Below are 17,315 nucleotides of genomic sequence, written 5' to 3'. Positions count from 1 at the left end.
CAACATAAATCATGTATTTTTAAGACACACAAACATATATACACATTCTGCATCGGAAACGTGTCAGTACAAGGCACATGGATACAAACTAACGCATCCCCCTGCTGTTTTCCCCCGGTGCTCTCTGAAACTCATCTCCAGCAGGTGGTCCAAGCCAACATGCTGCAGCTTTGCTATTTGATCCCCCTCTATATAGAAAAACAGACACCGTTAAAACACATCAGATCAAAGGAATACATTTAAAAGAGAGCCGACAACCATCTACTCAAGGCTGACTGACTAAAATGTCCTTTATGGTATATTCAAAAGTTGGAAAAGCATAGCAAATATAGGGTATAGTCCAATTGCATTTCACAATTTCAGAATCCTGCTGAGACATGGTTCTTTTTAGTTGACTTTATAAACAAATTATCCATAGTAGAGGAAACTAGGATGTCACTATAATGAGCATTAAGTCTACAAGTGGTCATTATTAAATAGTCACCAAGTGCCTGCAATCATTGGGTGGCCTGTCTCATCTGAGTCACAGCGTCTGCAAACCAAACAAAGAGAAATCATCATAAATAAACAAGAGAAAACATCATAAACAATAGGTCATTCTACAACATGGTTGCTATTTGTACCCTATATATAAATGTATAATTACTGTAAAAAATGTTGTAAATATTAACACAAAATCAGTAAAAAATGACCCATATAACACTACACACATTAATATGAAAAATAAATATTTAAATACACATTATTTGAATACTTTTAAATGGACGAACAGACAAAGCGGGGGGAAAAAACAGGAAATAAATAAAGCCTCATTATTGTGAGTAATAAAGGGACAGAAAGTCATTTTTATGCAAAAGAGTTTGCTTTCGGCCAAATTTTAATAGCCAAGTCTATAAACTGAGCAAAATTAGAAAGGTCATTCAGAATACCAGTTTTTACAAGTGCTCCTTAATCCTTCACAGAGATTCCTTGAGGGCTTGAAAAACATTTGAAAATATTGGAAAAAAATATATTTATTGATCACGATAGAGGTCACATGTGTGCATGTTTATTGATATAATATGTCATAATTTACTCACCCTCATATCGTTCCAAACCTGTATTGCATTCTTTCTTTTGAAGAATAGCCTACAAAAGAGGTATTTTGCTAAATGTCCAAGCTGCTCCTTTCTATACAATGAAATTGGACAGTGATTCACACTATTAAACAAAAAAATGAGAAAAACAAAAGTACATACAATTTTTTGTGTTTTAATGAAGAAAAGGTCAAATTTGGAACAGCATGAGGGTGAGTAAATGACAGAAATTTAATTTCAGGGTGAAATTTGCACTTTAAAGCAGTAGTTAGGCCTGCCAGAGCCTTCGGTCTTCACAAACCTACAGAACGAGACAAACTGAGAAAGAGACAGAAACACAGAGAGAAACTGTAGGTCTGTTGCCATGGCGAAGCAAACAGAGCTGCAGATGTCCATCTAACAAACAAACGGTGACCCCCAGAGATCCGCGCCTCTCTCCGCCTGCTAATTGACTTGTTATTGATAAGCCCAATGGCAGTTTGATTTATGTGAAAAATGTCTTCAGTCGACAGCCACCTGGCATTAAGCGGGGTGTTTATTCTCAACTGCATGTGTGAGTTTTAGGGGATAAGTTGTTGAGGTGCTGTTATCACCATCTGAGGGGACACCTGCATGTGGGGTCAAAGATGTTGGTGTCAACGCAGAGGGCAAAATCGAACTGCACACCAATCAAAACACTTTATTTGAGTGAGAAGGTGGATCATTGACACGCATCTCTTAAAGGGCACTAATCTTGGTTTAAACAGCTTATCATCCTCTGACATTTATGTGATGTTTTTATGACGTCAAGCGGCCATTTTCCGTCTTTATCGGATAACTCACTGCATTCACAGAGTAAACACCTATCCCACAATGCCATGCAGTGCTAGGAAGTATAGCTCCACTGCTAACAAAGCCTATTGCTATTATAAAATAGCACACCTTTTCGGTAAGCTATACTTGTTTGTTTGGGGTAGGGTTGTGAACGGTACCAGCATTCCTGCAGTAAGCTACTGGTGTACCGGGAATATTCAGTATCCGCTGATAGGCGCTGCTAGACGTGTTTGTTTGAGCGCACTCTGAGTGACAAAGGTTTCTATTGCGTGTTTTTACAAGCGTTGAACATTGTAGCCAATCGCAACCATATCTGTTGAGCACATGAATGCAACGGCCAATCAGAGATACTAGTAAGTAAGTTAGTCAGAATATGCTGAAATATTTACTGGTATTGGTAACGACTACTGAAATGTTGGAACCATGATAACCCTATAATTTGGGGGGAAATGTTTAGCATGTCTAGCTAGTTAGCATAGCCCTTAGCCCCTGCTGGTACATTCAGTTGGCAAAATATTTTGGCCATTTGAGGGTATTCTGACAAAGTCACAATTTCACAATAAAAACTCACAATAGTCGCTAATGAAGAGCTTAGCTGTATGCAGTGATATTCGCTGATTTGCAATTAGTAAATTGGCATTTCCGGACCCGGTGATTGGAAAAATAAATTGCGTCCAAAACTGAGTCTCCAAAATGGCACATTTCAAAACCAAGCACCCGTCTATGGGAATGCTACAACTACTGTGTCTTTCTCCGGGTATATCCGACTTCCTTGTTTGAAAATGGCAATTATTTTGACAATTGAATAGTGGTTCTAGAAATAACACTCATTATTAAAACTCATCTTTAAATTATAAGAAGCATATAACCTAAAAAGCTATCATTTTAAAGTAGCTTCACAAACAATAATGTCATGCAATTAAAATATGTAAAACATGTACAGTAAAATATGTTAAAAAAAAGTGGATGAGGCCCTGTTCCAAGGGGTTAAGCAAATTAATTATTCGCAGACCTTCCTTTTTCTTCTTTACTCCCTCTCTGCTTCTTTAAAGTTTATTTTGTAAATTAATATTCCAAGCAGTGGCCCCGAGTGAACAGCCATTAGTCAAAGTTAGCTGACAGAAACTCTCTCTCTCTCTCTCTCTCTCTCTCTCTCTCTCTCTCTCTCTCTCTCTCTCTCTCATCACCTTCCCCTGAGCTCTGCCTAATAATCATTAATACAATTATCAGGACACACACTATTCATTACTGTCCTTCCATCCATCCCTCTTTTTCTCTCTGTCTGGTCTGAAGGGCCTCTCTCACGCCATGTAGACAGGGGGCTGGAAAAAAAAGACATGCCATTGTTTGTCTGGCCGATGTTTCTTACGCTGCCTTCAGGTTCTGTCAGGTTCTTTTCTGTCACTCTACCGAAATTTAATTAACTTCTAACATTGTGCCAGTCTGTGTGTCGTGTAGGCTTTTCTCATTATCCAATAATACAGAATTAGACTCAATCTACAGCAGAGAAGATGGCGTGTGTATTCCTCAAACATGTAGTAAGACCTGCATGTGTTTGCGTGTGTGCTCAGGAGATCACCAGATGCACGCTATGTACTCAAGTAAACCTTCAGCGACAAACCCCGTCAGCTTGAATCCGGGACAGTCGGGTGAGAGAGAGTGGAGGGAAAGGAGCCGGGTGTCTTCAATCAAAATAACAATGCTCTTTAATTCTGATTTAATTAAATCTGCTTTCCCCCCCGAGCGAGGCGCAGGATCAGACAGCCGCTGGAGACTCGCAGCCCCACAAAAGTCTCTCCTCCGACTGGGTTTGTGTTTAATCATTGCTTCTTTACACTCTGTCAGAGAGCTTTTTATTCCAAACTAATGCTGGTTTACACAGCTGGCCTTCTGAAATAGAAAAGCTTAGAAAAGTGAACATTGAAACTACCAGCACACAAAGAAATTTGACAGATATACAGACCGAACAGACTGACAGATACATATTAAATTTTTATTTTTATCAGGGTCTCGACTTTTGCATGCACACGAGAAACGTCTTGTGCCCTTGAGAAACTATTCACATGCACACATCAGGGAATTTCTTGCGTGCTTACGCACTACAATTTCTAGTTTTATATAAGCCATTTGCTTAGTTGCATCCTACTGCCAACTTACTAGTAAGAAAATAAGAGCATGGATGCACATTAACTAATAGAGATCTATTTGTTCAAATTTGTCTTTCCTTATAGGGTAGTACCTCTAATATCAAGGGCTAATGTCCAATTTAACGCATCCTCTGAAACCATGACACGAAATGGGCTGATAGCACAAATACGGCTGTGTGCATTGTCTTATTTGGCAATTTCAAGGGTCTATAAAAAAGACGAGTACTGTAAAAATGTGTTCAAAATCTGGCTTTCGTAGAGGCAGTATGTCATATTTCCAAGACCATAGATCTGCTTTAACGCATACTCTGTGGCGGCCAAGAAACCACACCGTGAAATGGGCTGATGGCGCAATAGGTGGCTCAGTGTGCATTGTCATATATGCTAAGTTTAATGGTTTCTCGTGCACACATGAAAGTCTGTATACATATTTTTTTTGTTGCAAAGGTCATTTTACAGGCTTTGTAATACAGTGCTAAGAATATAATGAAAAGAAAACCAAATAGGCTTATAACCTGCATTTTTGCATAATGAAAAAGTGCACCTTGACTTCATTCTATTGTGTTTGACAATCAAGAGTCACTAAACAGTTGCCATAAAAACATCTTGTGTGATCATTTATTTTCATTAAATTCTTAATTTTCTATTTTAGAAAAAACTAAATAGGATCAAATAGCAATAGTCTTGAAATACAAATATTTGTTCCATACTCTGCTTTCTTTTTTCCATTCTTTTCCAGACGTGGAAATTACTGATATCAAATTCCATACTTTCCTATACCTTTCCAAACCCTGTAGTTAGACCGATAGATACATATATACTAAACGGCTGTCGTTGTGTTCCGGTTGTCTGTGTGTGAGAATGAAAAGATGAAAAGAGCAGCCCTGTCTCGTCATCACGACTGAACCTCGTTTGTCCCTCCAAAGTTGATTCTGCGGGAGTGACAAACGACATCCGCTTTCCGCGATTAAGCCTGCTTATTATTTTCCTGTCCTTTAACAAAAAGTCTATTATGAGAAATGGCAGGGTTGCTGTGGCCTTTTCAGAGGCGCTGGTGTCACACCGCAGCCATGAAGACAATAGACCCCCTGACAGCTGTTAATTCAGGGCCACCTTAAACAGTCTGATCTTTAAATCTATTCGCTCTGTAATTATACAGGAGGAAGGAGGGGTGAGGGTCCACCTGTCAGAGCACAGAACTGTGTCCAGAGCACGGCGATATGGTCAGGCAGGGCCTGAGATCGTGGCAAGTGAGCATCTGTCAAAATATATTGTTTGTTTACAGCAAGAGATGGCCGCTGGGATAGCATATGGCGGCCGCTGATGGGTACAGCGTGGCAGTCGATCAGAGACGGAGAAGCCGAGCAGATGCTGGGTGAAGGACTCAGGAACGGGCCGCTTTGTGGCACCCCAGAGGAAGATTTCATTGCTCAAACGTTGCTCAGAGTTCTCATTTATGCATCAACCTAAAAATAGAGAACTAAAAAGGAGACATGCAGTAAGAGTATATAGCACTATAAAGTTAATGTACATAGCCGCTTAGGTAATTTAATCTTGAAATTTAAAAAAAAGTGGAGTTTGAGTATAAAAAAAGACACAAAAGTAGTATTTTAGACCAACTATATTGATAAAAAAAAAACTCAGAGAGTATAAAAAAGTAAGTATTAAAAGAACAAAAAAAACTAAAAAATAAAAGCTAATTGTGATATAGTTTAAAGTATAAAAATAAAATAAAATCTGCAAATGTGAGAGAGTTACATTAATGTAGAGTGGGGAGAAAAAGTGATTTTCCGTTCATAGGGAGGCTATCTTGGGAATGGTATTGTATGAGTTCAGAGGATTGATGAATCATGGCAAGTTTGTCTTGACTCCACATTGCTGACAGTGGTACAATTATTGAAGCGATGCTTCCTGTTACAACCGCACTGCAAAAATGAGCCACTTATTGTAATGATGGAAGGAAACCATTCTTCCCCTTTCTGTCTCCCACTTTCTTCTCTACATTTCCTGTTTCCTCTCTCGGCCCCCCTGGGGAGCGCATCGTTCTAATAGAAATGGCTTTTCATTCTCTTCCACTAAGCTGATGGATGAAGGAGGAAAGTGTGAGTTGTTTATTCTGAAATAGGTGGCTGAAATAGATTTGATTTGTGGTAAGCAGCTTCCGAGATCAGGCCAAAGTGACACAGCTGACACAACGGCGGACGATAATCAACAGTATACATGTTTGCGTGGGTGTAGGTATGTGTATGTAATGCCAGGAGCGTGTGCTGGCCATGTTGCAGCCACTCTCGGAGTCAAGTTGACATATAATCTCTGGCTACACTACTACAAATCAAATCCTTTTATACACTATCACGGTAGACGAGATTTGTCGCTTGCCTTACCCTAGCCTGTCTGTCTGATTAGCATTGCCTGTCTGATAAAAAACATGTCTCTAGGCCTCTGAAATGAAGCAAGTTGACAAAATTGTGTTTGGAATGAGTAACCAGCTGACAATTTTTGGTCCCCAGAACGTGCTTTTTTTAAGGTTTGTTTTTGGTTAGCCAGGAAAGTGTTCTTAACGGAAATAGAGCGGTAGTTTTTGGTTTATAGTACGTTATTCTAAAGTTCACAGAACGCTCCTTTATTTCCTCCAGACTTCCAACACAATCTATGGTTTTTATATGAAATTTATTCGCAGACATTCAAAATAAATAAATAATCATTTGACTTAAAGGGGTGGTTGAGTATGATTTCACTTTTCTAACTTTAGTTAGTGTGTAATGTTGCTGTTTGAGCATAAACAATATCTGCAAAGTTACAACGCTCAAAGTTCAAAGTAAAGGAATATATTTGCTTTTAAAGAAAAGGACTACAACAAACGGCTGGTAGGGACTACACGACATTCCTCCTATGTTAGTGACATCACCAACCCTAAAATGTACATAAACCCCGCCCCCGGGAAGTTCGGGAACACGCAGTCCATGTTGAGAAGAGGACAAGTTGTTGTAAGAGTACATTTGTGAGTCAGCTCAAACTTTAGCATCCATCTTTTCACATGCAATAGAAAGTCATTCTGTGTGCATCTCACAACAGTTCCTATAGGAGCTATTTTTAGATTACCATGACATAATATGCTAATTGAAGATAGTTAACTCCACATCAACAACATAAATTCATCAACTAACCATTCAGAGACGTCATGTTGCATTCTACGTGTTGTCACTTATTCTTGAGTCTCCATCTTTGTCTGACTCCGTTTTAACATTAAAGACAGAACAGTTTCTGTCATTTTAGTGTGTCTGCGTGAGGTAATCGCAGCTGCTAACACACGCGAGCTCTTGAAACCCCACCCTCTGCAGCAGCTCATTTGCATTTAAAGGGCCAGGCACAAAATGGTGCGTTTTTGCAAAACCTCAAAAAGTGACAACTTTTCCATGCAATATAAAAATATCTGTGGGGTATTTTGTGCTAAAATTTCACACACACACACTCTGGGGACATCAGATATTTATTTTACATCTTGTGAAAAGGGCATTATACCACCCCTTTAAAGTAGGATATCAGTACATCAGTACATGCTTATTTTGGTCCGTAAACACAATAATTTCATGATTAGGGTTAGGTTAGGTTCTCTTCAATAAGGGTGTCAAATCTCTCCGAAATCATATTTACTCTCATATCTATATTAATTATAATTAGTCAATAAAGAGATAGATAAATTAATGGTAGTCAATACACCCACTGTAAAAAGTTATTGTTGGTTTAACGTAAAAAAGTAAGTTACCTGGTTGCCTTAAACTTTTACGTTCATTGAAATTAAAAATTGTAGTTAATACAATGAAGGATATTGATTTAATAAATGGACACTCAAAATATTATGTTATCTGAATCACATTAATTATCTAAGTTGATTTAACAAAAGATAAAAGGTTGTGAGAACAAATCATGACTTTTTTTTTTACAGTTTACTCGGGTTACTAACGTAACCTCGGTTCCCAACGTGACCTCGGCTCCCTGAGATTACGGGTACGACTCGAGTACTGCGTCGCTAGAATTTTTTTTATAAAAAGAACGGTTCCTAGAATGTTATTATTTGGTTCTCCAAAAAAAAAAAAACGGAAACTAAATACTAACATTAAGGGAGCATTCTGTGTTTGCTGGGTAAAAACGTCAAAACCTTGCAGTCAAACAGATGTAAAACAGACGAGTGACACGTAGTACAGAGCTATACTCGATCTCTTCGCTATTGAGCTGATTATCAGCAATGCACATTTCAAAACACGCCCACGTGCTCATACACTTATCCGCCGCAGATGCGCCCCACAGCGCCCACTCTCTGTCATGAAGCTGTCCTTCACAATTAGCAACAGACAATCTTGAAGTGAGCTGACTCAGAATGGAAACACGCAACAACTGAGAGAGTAGCTGAGGTTAGCACAAGAGTGTCAGAAATGGCACACAGCTCTGATTTATCCTGTATCCACATGCTTGTGGATGAGTCAAATTAATCGCATACAATCTTAGCTAATAGCAACTACTACAACTCTACGAAATTCATAAGCCTTTTTGGATGTACAGTATATACAGCACTGAAACATTTATGATATGAACGCGAACGCTAGCTATGCAAGTTTGATTTCACAGTGTTATTCTGAAATGTGTCAGAACAATTTAACACAACAGAACAGGCATTAGCATAAACTCCGCTTCTAGACTAAGCAAGCTTGATTTAGATACATCATTGCAATTCATAACATAAAAAAATGTTGCATTCTTTCTAAGTGGTATAATGGGCTTTAACGTAACTGTCTGCTTTTACACTAAGCGATTTAGATAAGAATTGCTATGATGTACTATAGCCTTAGACAACAAAGTTGCATTTATAGCGGTTGTGACCTTTAGCGTAAATTGTCTTCTTCTGCCAAGAAAGCTTGATTTAGCTTTCGTACATCATAGCAATTCAGAACACAAAGCATTCTTAGCGGTATAACATCTGCCATACACTAAACAAATTTGATTTAGCAACACACGCCATTTAGCTATACGTTATAGCACTTCATAACCACAAAGTTGCATTTTCAGCAGTAGGCTTTTTACCACTAGCTTTCTGTCAGCTTCTGCTTAAGCTTGATTTAGCAACACGAGCTTGCTTTCATGCCAAACTGCATCCCTAAAAATGTGTCATAGCAATTCATAACACAACAACTTTGTATTTTTAGTGGTATAGTGGGTATTAGCATGAACATTTACGTCAGTTTTTTTTCTACAACAGTTTCAAGAGAATGTCACTGTGAGCTAAACAGTTGAAATGTTTATAACTATAGCAACCTGAATAAGATTAGCCTAGGGTTTAATTGAACCTAATTACCCTATTAAGCGCTAAGGTTTGTTAGCGCAACAACAGTACAAAACTGCACAGCCTACCAAACAGGCCTGCAACCTTTGCACTGCATTGAACGAAGATTTGTGTCTATATACGTTTAACCAGTAAGCAACACCTTGCATAACAACATGCTAAAAATCACTTATGGCATACTAACAGCTACATTAGCACAACTCACATTTTCTCCTGAATATCTAGTCATTTGTCAAAGATAGCTTTAAGCCACAAGAGGAAAACGTACTGTATAAGAGCTAGTTCTGACCATGTCTTTCTTTTTCCTGAGACCATGTGACAATGATAGGCCTGAACTTCAATTTATTGGCAAAGTTACACATTTCAGAAAGCTTTTCTGCTGTGTAAGGATGCTTCGGTCCCATCAAAAAGCCTATAAAAGAAAATACTGCCAGCACTGAAAATATGTACCAGGAAGCTGATTTAGATCCTTTTAATACAAGCAGTTGTCAGTGGACTTGCACGGAGGTTTTAAACAAATCCTTAATCAGCATTTTTAGGTAGAAATGTCTTCGTACCAAGCTTTTCTCGCTCATCAAAACACAAAGTCAAAACAACAAATTTCTTTAAAACTCACGATTTCTGTTAGCTAGCTAGAGCAATCATAGCTATCATTGCTAACTTCCAACAGTAACCGTTCACTTGTGCAGCGATACGGATATGAATGATACTTTAAATCATGTATCATGTTCGAAAAGAGGTGTGAGGCATTGTGACAGTCTTGCTACTCACATTTTATCATGAAGTTCACATTTGGAAAAAAAATGGCCAGCGTAACTATCGTTTTAACTATTGTAAATAACTATTAGCTAAAAGTGTATGTAATAGCACCTGACTACTCTAGTAGCTACTCTACTCCCCCGATGACAAAAAATCCAGGTGACAGATTGAGGACCGTGACGTATTGAGATTTGGTTTTGTTGGTGGAATAGTCCCAGCTCAATCCCAAAGCTCTTCCACTGGTTCCCCACTTCCAGATAATAAAGCTTTAGTGTGCTAAAAAGAAACGAGTATGATCAATAACAGCTGTTAGTGGTGTAGATGATCAGCCTGACACCTTACATAAGACAAGTCATAAAAATGACCAATGTAGGGGCCAGTCTCACAGGCATAGATTGATTTCAAGTCTAAGGCTAGACAAGATTAACCATTAGCAAGGACACGAAGTGGAAGAACTAGCCTCATCTCGCACACAATCTGTTAAGAAAGACAAGAAAGGAGGTTAAAGAGGATTTTTGCAAATAATAAGTGAATTGTACTTCAAAGTCCATCTTAGCGGGGGAACAAGGGCCTGCTGGGAGACAGGTAGTCAAATATAATCCAAATTTAAGGTGACACTCAATGGATTTTATCCTATTTTACACTCATCTCCTCTGTCATATCAGGTTTTCCCTCTTTCCATCTCTCAATCACGTCATTTTTTCTTACCAATTTATCTAGAATCGGCTGTCTTGTTGTTTGACTCTGCGGTTTAAGCTGAAAGCATGCCTGGTAAATCATTTAAAAATAAATAAAAGTCCAATTACACCAGGCTGAAGACATTTTATAAAAAAAAACCTAATGAATATTTATTATATTACAGAATACTGAAAACTGTTTGGTTTTTAGGAGACATTTTGTCCAAATGTGCTTGTCTGAACAGATGAAGCAGTCCACAGGTGTAGGCACACTTTTTTTTCTCTTTCGCTACTCATAAACATACATGCAAACAACCTCTCTGCATGAAATAACCTTCTTGATTTCATTATTCTTCAAATAGGAAGAAATGAGACCGGGAATTGGTACCTTTACACAAGACACGTTACAACACTGTCACCAAATGGCGATGTCATATAATTACACCTGTTTCCAGCACAGAGTAGAAAAAAATAAACACACACACATACAGAGGGAGAGAGAAAGCACTGAAAATCTGATTAAGGTCGGCTCGCCTTGGCAGCCTGTGTCTTTATTTATTTATCTCAGTAAACACACGCTCACTTTATTCTGGGAATGTGAAGCGTAGCATAATTAGCTGAACATGGCTCCCTAATTGGGCTTTAATTGATATCAAGAGTGTCGCCAGGGCTGAGGCCTCACGTAGCAACACATGCTGAGCAAGTGGGCGTGGCCTAACTGCCAATCAATCCTGGCATTAAAATGGCCGCCTCCAACCAATTACTGAGTGAGGTTACAAGCAGAACACAGATATATTTTATTTATGGACAAATATAGAACTAGAATGATTCTAATCATCAATATAATGCAATCCCTCAGTTTAATTAAACTAATTTCTCCAAAGTACCATAGTTAGCAATTTGATGCATTCCATTAAAGTCAGATCTGAGATATTCCGACTTGAAATCTCAGAATAACGATATAGAAATACACACAATGGCATTGCTAGCACTTATTTTGCAGGAGTTCGATTATAGGATACCGTTTCTAACAGTATGCATGCTATTTTAATAAATTATTTCCTACAACATCTTGTGCATTGACAAGTTTGTGACAGTGAGTGTTTAAAAACAGCAACATATGCTGCATCTGCACAGTTGAACTAGGCTACTAACACTTACATGCAAATGAAAACAGTACAGGTGAAACTCCAAAAAATTGAATATCGTGCAAAAGTTCATTTATTTCAGTAATTCAACTTAAAAGGTGAACCTAATATATTATATAGACTCATTACATGCAAAGTGAGATATTTCATTTACAATATTTCAATTTATAATTTTGATGATTATGGCTTACAGCTATGAAAACCTTTTCACAATATTCTAATTTTGAATTTGGTGTTTTCATAAGCTGTAAATCATAATCCTGAATTACCGAAATACATGAACTTTTGCACGATATTCAATTTTTTTTGAGTTTCACCTGTAGCCTATGTGTCAGAAATAATTTTATGACATTGTCGTATGTACCAATAAGTGAATACAAAGTCTTTGCAGGGAACAAGGACCAAATAACCACAGTACAGTTTTGTAGTAACTAGGAACTTTGGCTGTCTGTTATAAGGTAATAATCAGAAGTTAATTTTGAACAGTAGGCCTATGCCCTGACCAACGGGGACACAGGCTAAAGTTAGCCGTTTTAAGTGGAAAAAGAGGTCCCAGCCTGGGAACAAATAATCATAGATAACACTTAAAAGCATAGCCTACATCGCAGAAAAAGAGCACACCTGCATGTCAGCATTGTGGACAGCGGGTTCCCCTGCTATGACAGTTGCACTGCACTGAAATTCTCCTCAAACGATCATTTAAGTGGCTTCTTGCATCCAGAACACACACCTTCCACACACACAGCTGCTTTTATACTCCCTTCGGGGAACCGTCGATGTCAACCGGTGTGCTCTCAATCTCCCGGCGTCACAACCTTCAAGGACACTCGAGTTCTGTTCTGAGGGCCAATTAATCGCTTTCCTGATAGTAAATTAAAAAAACAATTCTCTGTGGATATAATAACAAACTCATTAAGCACTGCTAAACGGACGGAACTGCCTTTTAATTAGACCCGCACCTGATTAATGCACAATTAACACAGCCAGTTCATTCATCTCGACCAGGGTGGGATCAGAATGTAAACACTACAGGTTCAGAAAGCTCTCCATCTTGTTTTTTGGTGATCATGAAAAGCGTAATGACAGAGGGCATGACCTCAGTCTTAGAACATAACTGATGTTTCACTGTATGAATTATGATCTGCATACAAGTTTTTTTTTTTTTATTAGTCAGATGGTCAATGTCACAAATTAGCTTATTTTAATAGAAACAATAGACATGGCATCGAAATAATTGATATAAATTCAATAAAAATGAAAATAAAGCTTAAATAAAATAAGAAATACATATTAGATTAAACACTTAAATGAAAATTAGAAATGTTCCTTTAATAACTAACTGAACTAAATAAGTTTAGGTTGATTTACTAAAACAAACAGAAATAAATTGAAGCTAAATAGGAAAAAATATATATATAAATTAATATTTTATATTTATATAAAATATTGCAAAAATAATATAACAAAAAGAAAATGCATACAAATCAGAAAACTTATTTAAATACAAAATATAACTGCTTCTAATGGCCTCAGATGTTTGACCCCACCACCAGACAGATAAACGGACACTGACTCAATGTATACATTTCATTTATTAAAAAAAAATAAAAAAAAAGTACAAAAAGAATAGTTAAAAGAGTTTATATAGACATGATGCTCTTTGTACTATCACCAGTAGAGAGCACTGTTGGCACTTTTTTTTTTTAAAGAAAAGAGATGGACAAAAAATTTAAAAATCAACTGTAGCACAATCAAGTAGTGTTGAATTCTGCATTAGCACCTGGGAGTCCCTCACATTAAGTGTTAGCAGTATAAAAGTGCTTTGAGACTATTTGAATCAGGATATCCTGTAAAACACACTGGAATTAAACGATCACAACTGCAAACTTGCAAATTAGATAGAACAAAAGGTGGATCTTTAAAGTGTGTCTTGTATTCTGTAGAAGAACGTTTATAATTCTAACGTTTTTTCAAATGCTTCAATTATGAAATTAGTCATTCAGATCGTTTATTATTAGGTATCGCAGAATGTGTTCGAGGTAACCATAACAGTACACTGCTCGAACGATTCCCATCGCAATCTATTTCAGCCATTACGCTGATCAATTATTGCTATACATCACTTTATTATACGCTTGCAAAAACAAATTTAGTGTTTTTTTTAAAGATAACTGACATTGCATCAATTGTGCATATATATATATACACACACACAATTTTATGTTAGATGCAATGAATCGATTCAAAATGCATTTAAACTCATGCATTTAAGTTGACCTCCCTAAAGAAAATATTTCGTTCATTGACAATGAAAAGTTATGGAGAAATAATCGGTTGAAGATCCTTTCAACTTTGTTTCACACTTAGATCGTGAACTGATGTGTAAAAAACACATTTTGGGGCATCCTCGTCCAAGAACAGCTGTGAATCCACTGCCAAAGCCAGCACAGAACCTTAATATATCCTGTAGCTTTGTGTCCCGTATCCTGGAGAACAGTTACAGGTTTCTCATCCTGGTCCTTGACACCCGTTTTGAGACATATGCTCTGCTCATATATTTGGCAACGAGACCAGAGTCTCTTCTCTTGTGCATTTCCTTGCTACCTCTTTCCTCTCCTTCAAGGCACTGACATGTACCTCCTGAAGTCAGGATGAGACTTGTGCTGTGAACGAGGGCAGCCTTCACTGAGCGATCGTGTGTGTGCAACCTCCGGGGCCTTCCACCACATATCGGTGGACTCTATTAGCACCGGCAGGATGTCAGGAACCACAATCTTCTCCGCCAGGAAGACTACAGGGAACACAGCCAATAGCAAACCCCAACCCACCACTCCCAGCCAATAGGACAGTCCAAGTCGAGTGATGTCATCCCTGATCTCATCAATATGTTGATGGGTGAAAAGCGCCCAGCTAAGAAAAAAGAGAAATCCTGTGGGGAGGAAAAAGAAAATGGGGAGAAGGTTAAAACATGTGCATTACATTGCAAAAAGAAAGCTAAATATGGAGGTACTGACCTGTAGGTACTAGTGTGAGCAGTAGGAGGGTGGTCGGGTCAAGCGCCTGGCCTGCCATCAGCAGTGAGCGAGTGTTGGAATAGGAGCGCACCGTCTGAGACGTCCAGCAGAGGGCGAACATGAGACACAGCACTCCAGAGCTCACAGACATCAGGAAAGCGACCACAGCAAACACTCTTTTAGCCTCCAGAGCTGTTGAAACCGGACATCAAAACACCTTTAATATTCAAGAATTTAATATACAGCGAATGTGCTTTGGTAAAACCTGCTCACTAGGCCTCATGGAAGGGGGTACACCATACAAACACTGAATTTAACGGATGACCCTGTCCAGAAACTAAACAGTTATTGAATTTAGACTGGAGTTAAATTAATTTATGATGATGATTCTCCACTGAATGGACCCTACGTGTATAAATGAAATAATTAATTCAATACAAAAAAGACTTGTAAATTATTGTATGTAATGTTATATAAACGCACGCACACACACTTTATATTTATTTTATAACCAGTTACGTAATGTTAATGTTAAATTTTTTTGCTATCATTTTGTCAACCTTGTGTCATTCCAAACCTGTATATATTTCTTCTGCTGAACACAAAAGCTTATATTTCAAAGAATGTTTGTTTTGGCTCCCATTTCACTTCCATTAATTATTTTGTTGTCCATATAACGGAAGCCATTGGGAACCAAAGCGGTTTAGTTCACAGCATTCTTCAAAATATTTTCCATTGTGTTCCACAGAAGACAAAATGTTGACTATCCCTTTAAGAACCTCCAGCATAAAACCATGACAAGTAATTCCAGTTTGAGTGCTCTTGAAGAACATCACATTGTGAAACTATTGAAAACTGAACTGATCTGTCATAACGTCATCCTCCATCGTTTTCAGTTGTCTTGTTCTGAAGAAGAAATGAACTTAGGGGAAAACCAGACGGGCTACAACTAATAAAACATGCAAATATTGTGAGTTCAGCGTCTCATAACCTGTCTGCTGCAGCCCACCAAATGTAGAAACCCCTCCAACACAAAACCATATCATTATTTTACATCAACGTTGGAAATTTCAGAAAAATTCAGGAGATGTTTTCACAATCTCTTCTCAGCAGGTCAAAACTTGCAAAAAATGCCACAAAATTCCTCTAAAGCTTTCAGCTCCCATGATCAGACCGTATGGTATTTCTAGACTCCAAAAAGCAATGCTATCAAAGGCCTATAAAAGTAAGATGCAACAGGAATGAATTATTAATAACGTAGCTTTTATAGAAGCCACATGGAATGCAAGTTTATAAGATCCAAAGCGGTTGCATAAAATGAATGCGGGCCACATGAGGGCTACTGAAATGTTTCTGTCCCCCAAGTGCATTTAGACAGGTCAAAGCCAAGTTAAAGAGCTTCGGAGGAGTCATGAACATGGGTTTAGAGGGGGCACTAGCAGTCATGATTCACTTCTTTACCAATGCAAGATAAAATATGACCAGAAATATGTAGGCCTATATATTGAATGACACTTCGCTTTCATTCGCTTTCATGAATGAATCGCTTTCATTCCCGAAGGTATGTGAGAAAAGCAGACGCATCACACACCTTTAGTAATGTCCTCGGTGGGCCAGCTGTTGTCCGGCGTGGTCTCATTCTTTGAGGACCACAGACTCCTGCCATCCAGCCATTGAGATGTCCAGATCGCAAAGTTGATACACAAACAGCCCATCAAGCCAAGAATCGATTCAATAAACCGAAAACGACTCCTCGAGTCCACCAGTTCTGGTCCTTGCATTGCTCTGATGATTCAAAACAAATAATGGTTAAACTGAATATTATATTAAATATTAACTGAACAAAGTTGATATTTTAGCTGGAAACTGAACTCAAAACAATACAGTTGTTAATCGCTGATGGGTTCCCTTACCTTGAATGGCTGTGAAGTCTTTAAAATGAATTCAAATGTTTTGATTCCACAAAGTTCAATGACAGTGACTGCTCACGTTCAAATATCAAATGAGTCAGCGAGGCAGAAACAAGAGATTTATGAGGATGTACAGACACGTTCTCACTTCCCCCTCGCAATGCTGTAATATGAGACTGTAAAGATTTCCCTCTGCCCACAGTGGAGACCCACTCGCAATGGAAACTCCCCCTCGCATAAACATGCACACAAACACAGGGGTTTCTGGGGGAATTTAACCGCTCGCGTTGTGCGAGCGGTTAAATTCCACCCGAAACCCCTGTGAGTCAGTGAGGTGTGGGAAAGTGAAAATGATATTTTATAAATCAGTCTACAGTGCTCAGAGAAGATTGTGTAGCCTATATTGGACTATACTTGCTTCAAACATCCAGAA

General features: G+C 38.2%; 1 protein-coding gene across 1 annotated transcript; it reads right to left on the bottom strand.

Moving 5' to 3' along the window:
* Window positions 1-13,532: 13,532 nt before the first annotated feature.
* Window positions 13,533-17,220, bottom strand: LOC306993970 (uncharacterized protein). Its single transcript, XM_079604201.1, has 4 exons — window positions 16,886-17,220; window positions 16,564-16,757; window positions 14,973-15,164; window positions 13,533-14,887 (listed from the first exon to the last, which is right to left on the bottom strand). The coding sequence occupies exons 2-4, from the start codon at window positions 16,751-16,753 to the stop codon at window positions 14,577-14,579; spliced, it is 693 nt and encodes a 230-aa protein (XP_079460327.1). The 5' UTR covers window positions 16,754-16,757; window positions 16,886-17,220; the 3' UTR covers window positions 13,533-14,576.
* Window positions 17,221-17,315: the final 95 nt, after the last annotated feature.

Source organism: Phoxinus phoxinus, assembly GCF_949152265.1.
Source record: "Phoxinus phoxinus genome assembly, chromosome: 25".
In the NCBI taxonomy this organism is placed as follows: Eukaryota; Metazoa; Chordata; class Actinopteri; order Cypriniformes; family Leuciscidae; genus Phoxinus; species Phoxinus phoxinus.
This window is presented reverse-complemented; position numbering and strand designations above follow the sequence as displayed.